Below are 15,414 nucleotides of genomic sequence, written 5' to 3' on the forward strand. Positions count from 1 at the left end.
ATAATATACATTAAAATTAAACAATTCAAATAATAATTAAATATTAGACAACACAATATAAACAATTAAAATAAATAGTTAACTTCAAAAATTAAATGAAATAAATAAATAAGTAATTTAAAAAAATAATTCTGGGCCTAGAAAACTGTCGGCCTAGACAACTGGGCCGTCTGGACGCCAGGTGGCCCAGTCAACTGGGTGCCCAGGCGACCTAGACGGGCTGCCCAGTCAACTAGGCACCCAGGTGACCCAGTTCACTGGGTTGTCTGGGCAGAGTTGACTGGCCCAGACAGCTCAATCAACTAAGCTGTCTGGGTGAATTCGGGTCGTCTGGGCATACCTAAATGGCCCAATCAGCTAGGCTAATCGCCTCCTTTGTGGAGATCGTCAGAAAACTCCATTTTCGACGATCTTCACTCCATTTTCCTCCTCCCAAACTATTATCATTACCCAAAAATCATGCATTTTTCCAAAAATCAACGCATGTATACAAAATCATTTTTTTTCATCCAAAAATCAACATAAAAACATTAAATATGGGTCGTCTATTTTCCTTTTTTTATCAGTGCTAGAGTAATTTTTCTCTTTTCTTACTATCTTCTCTTTCTTCTTTAAATAGTAAGGGTAAATTTGAATTTATCTTGATATTCAATATTTTAAACATTTTGTTTTTTTTTTAATTGGTCAAAGGTCTCTTTGAAAAAATAGCCGGATCAACCAGCTATTGGCCACTATTTCCTCTTTTGACCCATGAACCCGATCCGACTCGGAAAGAGACAGTTCACAGATTGGACGGTTAATTTCTTCATCGCCGGCTATCATTCCCTCGACAATATATATTTACATGCTATAATCCCATCCAATTCTTCGATACAAATCGAATTTAGCGATATTTGAGCTCAGATTGAGTAGGGAAGAAAAGTAATTATGAGGAGTAGCTCTTGGCAGCAGAAAGAGCTCGCATTTCTCATCTTGTACGCCGTCGTTTTCTACGCAATCGTCATTCGCCGCTCTCTCCAACTCTCCCGTGGTACATTTGTTTACTATGTTACATTTATCTATCCGTATTTATGAGGTTTTACTGATTTCACTATTTTGGTTAACTGTAATCACAGATCATTACTCCAAGCTCTACGGTTTGCGCCCTGGATGGATTTCTCATCGATTTAACGTATGTAAATTTTGTAGTAATTATTTACTGATCAGGCTAATTGTTATAACTTATCATTTTTTGCTTCAACTACTCTATTTGTCTCAATGAGCAGGTACTTTTCTTCCGTGATTTATCTTGGACTAAATTTAATGAAGGTTTCATTCTAGAAAAACGTATATATGGAATCAAATGCACCCTTTTTCAACTAGGAGCCTAAATTGTTTGCCAGGAATCAGTAGTGTCCAGGAATTGAAGCATACCAATTTCAATTGAACATTATTTCAAGTTACTAATAATTAGAATAGCATATCTAATTTTGGTAATTTCTCTAGGATGTGATTGAGGAACAAAAGGTCATCTATGAAAGTAGTTTTTGAATTTGTGAAGATTGAATGCTAACAATCAAATCTTGTTAGCAATGGAAGAGAGTCAACTTGCTTATAATAAACTATTGTTACCTGTTAGAGGATATATGGATGGGACAGAATGCTAGAGTCATGATATTAGATCAAGTCAAAACAATTTTTATATGCCATTGAATTGTTATGCACATTCTGATATGCGATTCTTTACCTTTTTATTTTAGGATGTTTCTGATGCCCAATGGAGAAATTTTCGGGGGAACTTACCTATTCTCTCCATTGTGTTTGGGATTTTCACAGTGGTCGCCTGCATGTTCAGAGCATTATATTGTTTGAAGGCGAAGGGGATGTCAATTGTTTGGCTTCTGATTTCTATGGCTTATTTATCATATCTACACGGAGCATGGTATGTACTCCATCTCTTTTTGTTTTTGTTTTGCGACTATAAATATATTTTATACTTGAGACTGCTATAGTAATTTTAGTGACGCTTTGTTTTTGTTTGCAGTGTCATATTTATCCTCGCTATTGCTTCAGCTAATTTTCTTCTAGTAAAGGTTGGCTTTCTTCGAACTCTTGATGCATTGTCATTGTCTTGTTATCATACTTAATGTAGAATGTGTTGTGTATATACATAGTAAAACACCGTTTATGATCTCTGGCAATTATGTAACAATCATACACGCTGTGTATTTATCTTGGTGGCTTAATATTGTATGGTCGTGTTAAGTTAAAATTTTAAAATGCCAGCTTTTACCATCCTTCTTCATAGTACCAAATAATGCTTCTAATACTCTCATGTTTACCAGATTTTTGTTTCTGCAGATATGTGGAAGGACAAAATACTTCTCATTTGCACTTTGGGTTTTCAACCTATCTTTTCTTCTATGTAATCGCATTTATGAGGGATATCTATTCTCGAGTTTTGGGTAAGCTATTTTGTTGTTACGATCCTCAGGATTTTCACCTTGCGTTCTTCAAGTATTGTCACTTAAGATTATTTTTCTATTTTCTTCACTGTAGGCAAAGCTGGGCTTATTTGGATAACTTTCGGGGAACCTTCAGATGGCATATTTGCTTTAATTTTGGTACTTTCTTGGCCTCGGTCATTTTAAGGTTTCAGCTGCAGTATTCCTCTTGGAAGTCTGATTTTCACGCATTTGTGAATTCCCATTTTGTATCATGTGATTGTACTGATTGCCTGATTCTTTTATCATTTTCAACACTTCATGCTGTTGTACGTTGCAGCACTTCCACGTTCTATAGCCTTTTCCCCTTTTATTTTGGGTTTAATACGTTCTCTAGAAGTGTTTGCATGTCTGAATTACATTGTACTTTACCTATATACTTTAGTGACTGTGACTTAAGTTTAGGCCTATCCTTTCCACCACCCCAAATTTAAGTAACAATTGCAAAAAAATAAACAACCTCAACTTGACAAAGCCTTGTCCCATACTTACCTAGGTTGACTACATAGATCCAGTGGCGGATCCAGCACCTGGCGAGCACCCGCGGCCGCCCGTGCTAGATCCGCCGACAGCCCTTTTTTTGGTTGGCAATAGATGAATTTTTTAGGTTATATATCCGATAATCATTTTTCATTCAAACGTTGCTTCTAGCCAACTTGGTTAGTGCTGGTTTTTACATCTTGCAGGTCCAGGTTCGATCCTTTATAAATAAACTTTTATTGTTCAATTTTTTTAGTTTTACAATTTTTTATCAAAAATTAATGGAATGAGGAAGAGGGGATTTGAACCTGGAGCTATTGTTCGAATTATTAAAAGATTGACCATTATACCACGCGTTGAATTGTGACAATAGATTTAACTAATTTATATATATTAGATCTTAGCTTGTTTTAATGCAACAATAAAGATTTAAACTTGTGCTCTTCTTTGGAATTATATAAAACTTGGCAACAATGTCATTTGATGAGTAAGGTTTATTTTTTTAACAAAATTATATATGTTCAATTTCAACAAAATAATTGTTATATTTAAATTTTAGATCTTGTTTGATTCCCATTTATTTCAGAATATATTTTTCTCTTTTATTTTCAATCATATATTCTTTAATAAAATAATGTTAGACAAAATTCAAAACTTTTCCTTATTTTTAATCACATATTTTCCATCAAATCACTATTTCCTAAAATGCATTTTTTGCAAAAATAGAAAAATGACATCAAACGAGCTCGTAATATTTTATTGGGCCTACGGCGGCGATCATTGGTTGCCCGTGCTGACTCAAAATCCTGGATCCGCCACTGATAGATCCTCATCTTGCACTCTGCTTTATTAGGTTAAAGCATAAAATGTCAAATAATTTCCACTTTCCTCATTAACAGGATTTTCGGTAGTTTTCCTCCTGGTTTATCATGGATATTACCTTATCAACTTTAATAATGGGTGCATCTAAAGGCCTGCACTAAGCATGTCGAAACCATCTCAAATGATTCACCTGCAATTCATCTTCGATATTTGCTACCTTAACCAAGTCGAATAAATCAACAAATAAGAAATTGAAACAAATGTTCTCTCTTGCCTTTTTAATCTCACCTGAAAGATTGCTCCTAGTTCTCATGCTATAGCTTATAACATCATCAAAATTTCAAAATAGATAGTAACATTTAGCCCCCGTTTGAGCCCCATTAATTTGTATTACATTACATTTCATTTTTTTCTCTTCTATTTTCAACCGCACAATTTTCCATAAAATAATATTACACGTAAATCGAAAATTTTTCTTTCTTTTTCAACCACTCATTTTTCAAAAAACACTATTCTACACATTAATTTTTTCCGGTCATGGGGGCCAAACAGGAGCTAAATACAGTTTGGATTTAGGTCACGTGATCTGTTCAATTAACAACTTTGAGCTTGATTGAGAATGCAGAGTCTTAGTATTCAGGATAAATTCGAGCTGATTTATAATTTAACCTAAAGAATATATATATACGTAGAACAGAATGAACTTATGGAATTGCACATTTAACATCATCACATAGTTAATGCAGGTGTACACACTGTACCAGTGCTCACATATTTCTGCCTTTGGATGCCTACAGGGATATATAAGAATGAAGACAGTGTGCAAGACAAGGCACGCTAGTTTTGGAATTGATGTTTTCCTTTTAACTCAGCAGCATAGATCTCTCCGATGCTTGAGAATCTGTTACTTGTTGGATACCACATTCTTCTATTTTGAAGGAAATTAAATGTTATTATGGTTTTCTGATGTCCCTCTCCATGACAAAGCTGTAGATTTCAGCATTATTATTTACTTGTCACAAGTATTATGCGAGTGATATATTTAATTATCATAATCAGTTTAAAGCATTTGTATATTTTGTCACAAATCCTCTTATTCTCACCAACACACGATGAAATGTAACAATCTTTTATCTCATCTTTTTTATGGACATGAAAATTTCCTTTTATCTCATCTTTTTTATCTACTTTTTCTTTTCTTTTGGTAGTTGCTTTGCGAATGATAAGCTTTGGATATGATTACCATTGGGCGGATCAATACAATCGTTTTGATCAAAAGGTACTTTTTTACTTCTTTATGTAGCAGATCTTTGATGGCTATTCTGAAGAACTAATTCTTCATTCCCCTACTGCACGCCACCCTATTGTGCAAGGACCTAAGTTCATCACATTGCAACATGTTAATGCATTGGAAGTCTTTTTTAACTACAAAATTTCTTATATAGGAGAATTGTAATTTAATCTTCTCTTGAAAACAATGCTCCTTAAAACTTCCATTAACTGGATAGTAGACAGTCCTTTGATGTCAGATAGAAAACACATTGTAGGTTGAAACTTTAAACTCCCTGATGCTTTGACTTAGCAATTCTATGTATCTCAAATAACTGTAGAAGAGAATATTAGCAGGTTTTTAGATTATTTAGACTTGTGTTTTGAGAGTAATACTGTTATCCTAATACTAATTTAAGAGCATAAAGATATCCCAAATGACCACACACACGTGATAATTTTTGAGTGTTCCTGGTATCAGGAAAAAAAATACAAAAGGGAAAAACTCTAGGAGAGTGACTCAGTTGAAGCTCTACAGTTGCTCTTGCGGAAGTGCATACAAGTGTCCAAATTTTCATTGTTATTCGAAATGCAGTGCATAAAATTTCCTGAATTAATTCACAACAGGAAAAGCAGTATCATCGACAGAAATAACATATGTTGTCAAGGTTTTTGTGCCTTTGAGAATGATGCTTGCTCACCTTAGAATTACCTGTGTAACATCCCCTTCAAAATAATCAAATGAGGCCAAGATAATAAAATGAAGAGAGAGAAAAAAATGTCTCGACCTCCAAATCTCTTCTCCCCCTCCCAAATTAATTTCTAGCATATTTCTCAAGTTTGTATGGTTGTGAAGGAGATAGACTAACGTATGTTTTCTGTGGAACCTCTGATCAAGAGACCTTATACTTGGCTTATTTCAAGACTGAATAGATGGACATGCTGATCCGCTGATTTGAGCCTCCTTATACTGCTGAGTCAAACAGATTTTTTTGACACTTAATAATTCATCACAGTATTACACATAAGTGAAAAACTTGATCCAAAATCACATACTTATTAGGTTCCCATTTTATTTCTTGATCGCTTATTAGTTACTTTTCCTGTTGGCCATGCCACAATAGGGATGGAATTAGTGTTTCTTCTGACATTTAGATTTCTGTTAATTAAGAAGCACATTCAACGCTGTGTGAATTGTTCATCAGGCAAGACATGCTACCTCCTATTACAGGTGAGCTCTTGCTTCTGCAACTATTCTTTGAGTACAATTATTTGCTTCATCTCTATTGCTTCAAAATTTGTACCAATATTTTCCTGACTGTTTATTGGCTTTTTTTATTTTATTTTTATTAATACATTTTCCAGGAGAGAGGTGTCCCAAATGACAGGTGTTCATTTCCAATATACTTGTGTTATTTGGTGTATGCACCCCTTTACATTGCGGGACCAATTATTAGCTTCAACGCGTTTGCTTCGCAGGTTTTTACTGCTGATCATGATTCTTTGCATTTTTTTTCCTTGATAAAAATATGTAGATTTAAAGTTCTAGATATGCTGTAGGTTTTTTAATTATTAAATTTGCCACTAACTATTCACCACATCGGTAGTTGATACTCTTCTGAAGCTGTTTTAGTTGAATACAGATGCTACACAACGCAATGTTCACATAGTTTTCTTTTGCATTCATATGACTTTTTACCCATACCTCAATTTTTTGTTTTTACCTTGACTGGATTTCCTTGTGTGGAACATCCTTTTTGCTAAACTACCTGCAGATTTTTCTCAGCCGGAAGTGTATTTTTAATATTACAAACTCAAAAAGAAGGTTTACTAATATCTTTCAAAGGAATAATGAAAAGGAAGACACCCTAAGGATTGCCAGATGCTTTTCAACTACTCAAAATTTAATTTTTCCATACTTTCTTTTGACATGGATATATTTATCTCAATTTTCCTGAATTATACTTTATGATTGTCGGATCAATGATACTCTGCTGTTGTTGCCATAGTTCAATCCCATGAACTCCCAAAATGACTTAATTAATTTTCGTGACAGTTGGAAACTCCCCAAAAAAATTACTCATCTCGAGGAGTGGCTTGGTATGGTTTGCGTTGGTTATTTAGTTTTTTCCTAATGGAACTGATGTCACATTTTTTCTACTATAATGCATTTTCCATCAGGTGAGTGTCTTACAAATTCAAGTAAATTTCATATTAATGACATTTACTTATGTTGCATTATGTTTTAAGAATGAGTTCTCTTACTGTACTTCTAGTGGTGTGTGGAAACAGCTGTCTCCCATGGACATCTTTATTATTGGATATGGGGTAAGTGATGGCATTTGTTACATTATTGTTCCCCTTGATTTGCTAACTTACCAATACTATTCTTTGGTCTTTATTTTCCTTTGACGTAGGCACCATATATCCATCAATTGTTCCTATTACATGTATACTGTGGAAAATCACTGTACTTAGATCATTAGTTGAAAATATTGAAGTTGCTTCCTTTCTGTGGCCAGACTGCCAGACCTATAAAATTTCATCCAATTGTTCATTTTCTAGTTGACTAGTTGAAAATAATATGCTGTTTGTCCCATAAGCACTGGATAAATTGAAAGACAAGGTAAGGATTTGTTCCTTGTCTGCAAATGGGATTTGGAGAAACGAACCGTTATAATTATGTGTCTTTACCATTATTAAGGGCAAATAGCATGGAAGTGTACTTGGGGACATAAATGATAAAACTACATGACTAAGGAACCAGACATGGCCTCAATCAAACATCAACAAGCATATGCAAATAGAATATAACATAGTAGTCCTATTTTTTACAGTTAACTGTTATTGCAAAACAAGCGAAAGCTATCCTTATTCAGTATGTTCTCAAGGAGAATTGACTGGATACTTTTATATACAAGCGAAATATTATCTCTTTTTCAATGTAATATTCTTATCTTATATTTGTTATTCTCCATATAACAGGGCTAAATCTTCTTAACAAGCTCCTATGTGTGATAAAAACAGGTTCTAAACTTCATGTGGCTAAAGTTTTTCCTCATCTGGCGCTACTTCCGGTTCTGGTCGCTAGTATGTTTGTCGAAATCTCCTGTTTGTGTTGTTTCTTGCCTGAAGTTCTCAACAGCTGTCTCTGTTTTTAGTAAATTGTATGCGGAATTTTCATAGTGCAATATGTTTGGATGAATGGAATTGATTTAACAAATAATAAATCATGTAGATCAATGGCATTGAGGCTCCTGAGAATATGCCAAGGTGTGTAAACAATTGCTACAACTTGGAAAGTTTTTGGAAGAATTGGCATGCTTCGTTCAACAAATGGCTTGTTAGGTAAACTTTCTATTTTTTTTATCGCATCTGTTTTTGCAATTCATTTTTGAGTCATGCATCAATGCTGCTAACTGGGGTGTTAGGTATGTTTATATCCCTCTTGGAGGAGCTCAAAAGAAGCTGCTAAACATATGGGTCATCTTCACATTTGTTGCCATATGGCATGATTTAGAGTGGTACGGTTTAACTTCAGAATTTTTCATGTCGACCAAAGATATCCTTACTGTAGTACAACATAGCTGCTCATCTGATAATGCCTTCGATTTCAGGAAGCTTCTCTCGTGGGCATGGTTGACATGTTTATTCTTCATACCAGAAATGCTTGTCAAATCAACAGCAAATGCCTTTCAGGTAATGTTAATGCTTTATCAGCCCCATTCATCTAGTTACGTCATCAGGTGAAAATTCACACTGAATGAGGAGTTTTTATTCCAAACAGAGTATGTTGAAAACCTGATCTGCCTATTCGCCCATGAAAACCCTGTTCTGTCTTTTTTCCAGCAATATTTATCCTGCCATCATGCCAAATCTTAATACGGCTGGAGAACTGGTTGTCACATCCTATTGTTTGTCCTGCACATCACAAATAGCCTTCCTGCCTCAATATCATTTTGCAAGTTTAAATAATTAATCAAGTTGCCAGTTGGTGTTAGTCAGCTCTCTACACGCCTTTCTTAATGGTTGCAGAAAATACCTTCTTGGAGATTGAAGTTTCTTTCATAAGAATCATTGATGGATCCCATAACCCCTTATGGGCATCCAACTTTTTAGGCAATTCCAACTTGCTAGTGTGCCAAATTGACACAGGAAGCCATTTTGAATAAAAGCATTCAGTATTTTCTGTCAATTGGACGGAAGACTGGAAGTTAGAGAAAGATATAGTGGATAAGAAACACCCTTGGAATCTCCTTTTGCAAGAATGTATCCTACAAAAGATATGCTTAGATTACATAATAGTTATAGAATCATAAAATTGGGATATTTTATTAGGAAAATGGTCTAAAACGATTAGGAAACACTATATTAAGAAACTCCTACTTGGACAAGGATTTGACTCGAGGACTCATAAATCTGCAGAAAGAACACAAAATCTGGACACAGCTAAGAGATGAGATATCTCCAAGGAGCTTGTCTTAGCTCTCAGAAGAACTCCATACTTTCCATGATTATATTGTTTTTCTCGAGCTTTTTATGTCCTACATAAGTTCTTCTCAAGCCAAATGTGACGGTTGTTGCATTATAGCATGCTGCCATACAATCTTTCTGTGCAAACCAGAAACATAAATGTGAACCGTAAAACAGTTTATATCAAACGTAGAAATTTCAATGAGGATACCTGAATGGGACTTTCATTTCCACTCTATCCCTGCATTGTAAAGTCTATCTTCTTCTTTTTATTCTGTGGTGATTCTGCTTGGACTCACTGGTCTTCTCCTTTGTCAGCTTGTTAGGATAAATAAATTACTCCTTATCAACAAGGACAACTTGGCGTATATAGAGTTAGATCTTAATAATTAGGGAAAGAGCATTGGTATTTTTTCTATCAGAGGGGAGAAAGTATAGGGCTTTACAAGACCCCGCACACAGGAGAGAAAAAATGCCTTTGAAATTATAGTTTGTCATCTCCATTTTCGTAGAGTAATCACATTTAGAAACTGTTCTGAATGACCTTTTTTGGCCTTCCAAGAAATAAGAAGAAAATAATAAATGACATGATTTTCAATATCCAGTAGTTAAACCTACCAGTCATAACTACTGGCAACTTGAATAAATTTACCAAGCATTACTTAACAGAATTTCTTAGAGATGCTTGCTCATAAGAGAATAGATGAATTTACAACTCCCCAATGTATGTTACTGCACATAAAATTAAGCAACAAGAAAAAAGAAAAGGAAAGATTTGTGAATGAACATTTATAAAATGCTTCTTGAATATGGACATCTGTTCCACCACTTTCACGATTTTCTAAATCAATTTTCAATGCCATGTTTGTTTACAGGTGAAGGGTGCTTTTGGGAGATTTGTTTTTCGTGAGCTTAGAGCTGTCTCTGGTGCTGTTACTATAACTTGCCTCATGGTATGTCCTCTTCTTCATCATTAAGCCAAAATAGTATCTTGTTTAGTATGGATGCATTGTCAAGTATTTGTTTACCTTATCGTTTTAATTTTAAGACAGATTACTGACATAGTATTTCAGTGAAATGTCTGGCTGTGCTGGTGCTTTTAGGAGTGACAACTGGATGGATTTAATAAATTTCAGTTAAGTTTTTTTTTTTATAAAGAAAAATAAAAAAGTGATAGAGTTTTACATGTAAATTTTGAATGAATTGGAATTGAATACTAGTTCAATAACTGGAATTTATGTGAATGTGTATAGCTGCTCATTCTAAAAGTTTTGTCCATAGTAGATATGGAAATCTATCGGAGTTAAGCGTGATGCATCAATGTTGCATTTATTATTTTTTTCGGTATGAAAGCTATAATGATTAATGTACTAATGCATTTTAATTAACAAACCATACACTTTCTGATGAACTTTGACATGAGACTTGAGTTTGAGGACCTTCACCTTGATCTTGTAATAATGCACCAATGCATACTGTCCTGGATTTCATCACAGCTGCATTGTGCAAATTGAAGCAATCAACCATACGTGTTTCGTATCATTGATATAAATATGCCTAGAGGAACAATGTGTGACGATTATTCTTTTTTGGTATTATATTTATCTTACAAATTTTGATGTTGAACTGAATTATATGCACGTATCAACATTCTGTTATTGCTGTATTGAAATTTCTTGTGGTATGTAAGCTTGTGAATATTCAGAATTTTTAAGCAATGGTCTACAGGTGGCAAATCTTGTTGGTTTTGTGATTGGGCCATCAGGCATTAATTGGTTGGTTTCTGAATTCCTCCAAAAAGAAGGTATGTTTTCTTGCTTCCTACTTGTAAGAGAAGTACTGCAGCGGAGTAATTGCAACCCTTCTGTTTTGCAGCATTGCCTATACTTGGTGGCATGTTTGTTTCTTTCTACATTGGAACCAAGGTATCAAGTACTCTCAAATACTTTTATCCTTGAACTTTTTGTCTTTTGGTGTGAGTTTAAATTTATTTAAAAACCTAAATTGTGCAGCTTATGTTTCACATTTCTGATGCTAAGCAACGGAGGGATCAGACAAGATGACGTGAAGGTGTGTTTCCTGTCCTAAGTTAAAGAACGCATGTTTAGATATTAAAACTGGTTTTTATTCCCGTAGTCTGGTTTTACAATATGTTATACATTTTTTACTAAATTAGTGAAAGTATTTGAGCTTGAAACAAGAATGACAAGTTCCCACAAAAATGAGTGCACTCTTTTAGTTGGCGTGACTATGTGTTGGTCACATGGTTAAATGAGTATTTTGAAAACCAACAAGCTTGAGAATCATCTTTTTTAGCATGAGATTTTATCGAGTCATTGTGGTGCTAGTAGGCATGTTCTACATGTCACTTGAGTCAACATTCTCTGAAATATTTTTAACATTGATTTTCACATTCAACCGTTGCATTGCTTTTTCCCTTAACCGACCTCGAGAAAATTATAATATTTATAAGAAAGACCAATCACATGATCATATATTTTCAATTGCAGAAACCCTTAAACTATCTTATCCAATCTGAAGAGTACACTACCAAGGGGAAAGGGATTATTGTCAGGAAAGCTTGGAAGCATGATCCATCACTTGTTAATGTCTTTGTCTGATTTTAAGTGACATTTGACTCAAATATTGTTGACATAGTTTATATAGACGCAAGATCTTGTCATTGTTCTGCACTGCTAGATACTGTTTTGTGATACTTTGCTGATAACTAGAGTAAAATGAGTGTGTAATATTTGACCTTGTATCCATTTCAGCAATATCAATGGCTTACACTTTTTTACCTGTTGAAGGGAAAGAAAAACTACATCCTCCGATGAACTAATTTCTTCATTTCTTTATTGAATTCTTGTTATATTTAACTTCCTTTAAGAGTCGTTATTGTTGCGTTGTCCTTTTTTCTGGCTGTAGGGTGGGGATTTCCTCCAGAGCTTGATACAACATGCAGGTAGCAATGATCTCAAAGCCATTTACATCTCATAATTATGACTTCTTTATTTACAGAGCACATCTTAACTCTTTAACAGAAAAGACACATTCGTCCAATCAAATATAAATTTTCGCGTTGGATCAATATGTTTTAAAGCGTAGTTTGTTATTATGATTATTTTTTCTTCTAAAATCAGTCTCAACGCTCAAAAGCATAGCAATGAGTATTTCCATGTATTACGAATTGATCAAATTTCTTAAAATGTGAATTGATACAGCTAAGAAATTTTACATCCCATTTTCTACTGTATGATACCACCTGTCATGGACCGAAGTTTGCTTCACTGAAACTTTCGACCAACGCCTTAACCCTTCAATGTATTCGTCCCTTGCTGGTTAAGTCAGCCTACTTGAAACCCAGCCACGAAATTAACCCTTTTGGGGTTATGTAACTTGCACAATGGAAGACTTGAGCAAGGGGAGAAATTGCAAGACCAAGGAAACAGGGACAAGTTTGAGGAATCTGCCTTCTTTATAACTCGAGAGAAGCCTTGCAAAAAAAATTAAATAAATGAAATACACACGACGTGTTTTCCTTACCCACTCTATATCCATTACATAAATGAACGATACATGTAATATAGAAGGTATATTGCACAGAGAATGAAATAAAGGGCCAGGATCGGTTTCATCCAATGGCCTTTATCAAATTGGTGCGATCTAATTAATTAGTAATACCATCTATCTATTAACATCCATTACAATTTTATACTAAATTCGTTACACAGCCTAATCCGGTATGCTAAACGAAGCCTAAATATTATAATACTGCTCTGCGGGATTACACCTCCGGACCAAAAATTAGAGACACATAAATAACAAGTTAAAATATTAACCCACAAGTGAAACTAAACGGACATCGATAGATACACAATAAAACTAAAACCAGCCAACTATCAGAGCATCATGAACATATGAGCTCTCAAAATAGAAAAAGAAAAATGAAAACTGTTAGCAGCAGTGTTTCCATCTACCCAAAGAAGATTCGAGTCCAGCTGAAACCAGAAGTTTTTAAGTAGCCATAACACGGAATTTCATCAAAGAACGTGAGCAAAATTAAACGCGTGTTCAATGTTCAGACAAGCAAGCAATGAAAGAATTCACACCCAAGATTGCTGTATAATATTGAACTCACAGTTGCATGCAAATGCAACCAAGAACTCAGTTTGAATGTACAACACAAATGAAGGTCTTATGCTTAATCAACAGAAGATTAACGAAGCTGTTAGAAAGTGAGAAATGTATTTTCCTACATGTACAAATCCTAGTGTCTTCCAGTTATAAAAAGAGTGTAGATGGCTTTTCCATACGTAACTGCTGAGAATTCCAAAACCAATATCTAACTTCATGTTACCTTGTCCCATCTTCATTAGCAGCAGGCACGTTTGCTGGGTAATTAGACATGTTTATGTCAATGAAAGTAAGTTCATAGGGAACAGAATTTATATTTGATGCGTCCATGAGCAATGGCAAGTCCGTTGCCTCTGATTTTACAGTATCATGTACAACTCCAGAATTTTGAGGAGTACTGCTGCCTGAAGATGATAGACTGGATAACTGTATATCTTCCAACTTGTTACTTAACATGTTTTTGTTTTTTCTTACGGTATCCATTTCAAGGCCAGTTGGGACAAAAGTCCGAGCCCTATATTTCCTGGCACCCTCATCACCCTCACTGTGGTTGTAGAGCACATAATCGTGATATGTTGGTGCAAACTGTATGATGAAATAATAGACACCAAAGAAAAGAATGGTCAGGGACTATAAAATAGATTTGCTCCTAAAGAAGCTTGTGTCCAGAGTAAATGGGTGAGAATTGGAACATCACCTGGTGGACAGCATCATGGTAAAAGTCATTTAATTTCAGAGCATGTGCAAGGCTTGCTGAAAAGTCACCAGAAATACCAATATTTGCACCAGCATACTCCTTGTAGGGGAATGCATAAAGATGCCCAACTGCCGCGACAAGCATCTCAACACAAATTATAAAATTTTGAAACTCAGCAGCTTCCTCTGTATCTTTTATTAATCCAGACTTGGCGGCTAGAAAAACCAAAACACCCTGTAAATAGAAGGAATTTAATAAGAATAATTCTTAAAGCTTTTAAGTTGCTGTCTTTAGAAGACACATAAATTTAGTTATCAAGCATCCAATAAATTTTACACTTTACACCAATTAAACACAAGCCTCCATTTTAGATTTGTTGCTTCTATTGATTCCCATAACAACGAATTCAAAAGCAGCCACAGCAATTATGAAGCACCAAGTTGGGGGGAAATAACAATATAAAAATGAAATTCAGGCAAGACATGTGAAAAAACTAAATCAGCTATGATATAACATTATCGTTTCAAGTAAGGGATAAATCTCCATGCTTGGTATTATTCTGGCTCTAATAAAAACATCAAAGAACAACATTTATTGAAGAAAATGGCATCATGTTGCATGTAAAGTCTAAGATCAGTGAATGGATATAAAACAATAAATATGTAAATAACGATATGCGTATGGCAAAAGTAGTTTTTTATTTTTATTTTTTACTAACGGTCTGAAGTAACAAATCGGTACAGAATTTCAAAAATAGCAAAAAAGAAATGTTAGATTGCATGAATAGCTTGGGAATCATGTCCACAGTTTGAATGATCACCAAGAGTGGACGTGCATTCCATTCAGAGTGATTGTCAGTTCACTATGTTTCTGCAAATGGTTAGGAGGAATATGGCAAAAACATTGATGCGAGTTTGAAGGATATAGAAGCAAAACAAAGATATAAATTGAAACTAGAAAGCATATATCAGATGTCAGTTCAGGTTAGAGTCCAACAACAAAATTATGCATGTCCACTTTTATCAGTTCCATTAATATGTCTTCAAGAATTTA

The 15,414-nt window shown here is 34.6% G+C and overlaps 2 protein-coding genes across 10 annotated transcripts; one reads left to right on the forward strand and one right to left on the reverse strand.

Annotated features, from left to right (window-relative positions):
- Positions 1 to 743: 743 nt before the first annotated feature.
- On the forward strand, positions 744 to 12,620 carry LOC111382259 (putative membrane-bound O-acyltransferase C24H6.01c). Of its 9 annotated transcripts, XR_002700482.1 has the most exons (21): positions 744 to 1,030; positions 1,116 to 1,171; positions 1,740 to 1,921; positions 2,024 to 2,072; positions 2,341 to 2,444; positions 2,539 to 2,603; positions 4,994 to 5,064; positions 6,226 to 6,285; positions 6,420 to 6,533; positions 7,111 to 7,235; positions 7,331 to 7,382; positions 8,082 to 8,144; positions 8,293 to 8,402; positions 8,486 to 8,578; positions 8,672 to 8,753; positions 10,403 to 10,480; positions 10,593 to 10,662; positions 11,256 to 11,331; positions 11,403 to 11,452; positions 11,540 to 11,597; positions 12,069 to 12,365. XR_002700482.1 is itself a non-coding variant. In XM_023006190.1 (20 exons), the coding sequence occupies exons 1-19, from the start codon at positions 928 to 930 to the stop codon at positions 11,588 to 11,590; spliced, it is 1,584 nt and encodes a 527-aa protein (XP_022861958.1). In that variant the 5' UTR covers positions 745 to 927; the 3' UTR covers positions 11,591 to 11,597; positions 12,456 to 12,620. The 9 variants fall into 9 exon arrangements, 6 of the variants coding, with proteins under 6 accessions (XP_022861974.1, XP_022861958.1, XP_022861946.1 ...); XM_023006190.1 differs by lacking the exons at positions 10,593 to 10,662; positions 12,069 to 12,365 and adding an exon at positions 12,456 to 12,620 and having other exon boundaries at positions 745 to 1,030; XM_023006178.1 differs by lacking the exon at positions 10,593 to 10,662 and having other exon boundaries at positions 745 to 1,030; positions 12,038 to 12,365.
- A 64-nt stretch (positions 12,621 to 12,684) lies between these two features.
- On the reverse strand, positions 12,685 to 15,408 carry LOC111382303. The gene is made up of 3 exons (XM_023006224.1): positions 14,362 to 15,408; positions 13,888 to 14,249; positions 12,685 to 13,023 (listed from the first exon to the last, which is right to left on the reverse strand). Exons 1-3 carry the CDS (start codon positions 14,503 to 14,505, stop codon positions 12,918 to 12,920), a joined length of 612 nt encoding a protein of 203 aa, XP_022861992.1. The 5' UTR covers positions 14,506 to 15,408; the 3' UTR covers positions 12,685 to 12,917.
- Between the last annotated feature and the right edge of the window lie 6 nt (positions 15,409 to 15,414).

The sequence above is a fragment of the Olea europaea genome, chromosome 3 (genome assembly GCF_002742605.1).
Source record: "Olea europaea var. sylvestris chromosome 3, O_europaea_v1, whole genome shotgun sequence".
Taxonomy (NCBI): domain Eukaryota; kingdom Viridiplantae; phylum Streptophyta; class Magnoliopsida; order Lamiales; family Oleaceae; genus Olea; species Olea europaea.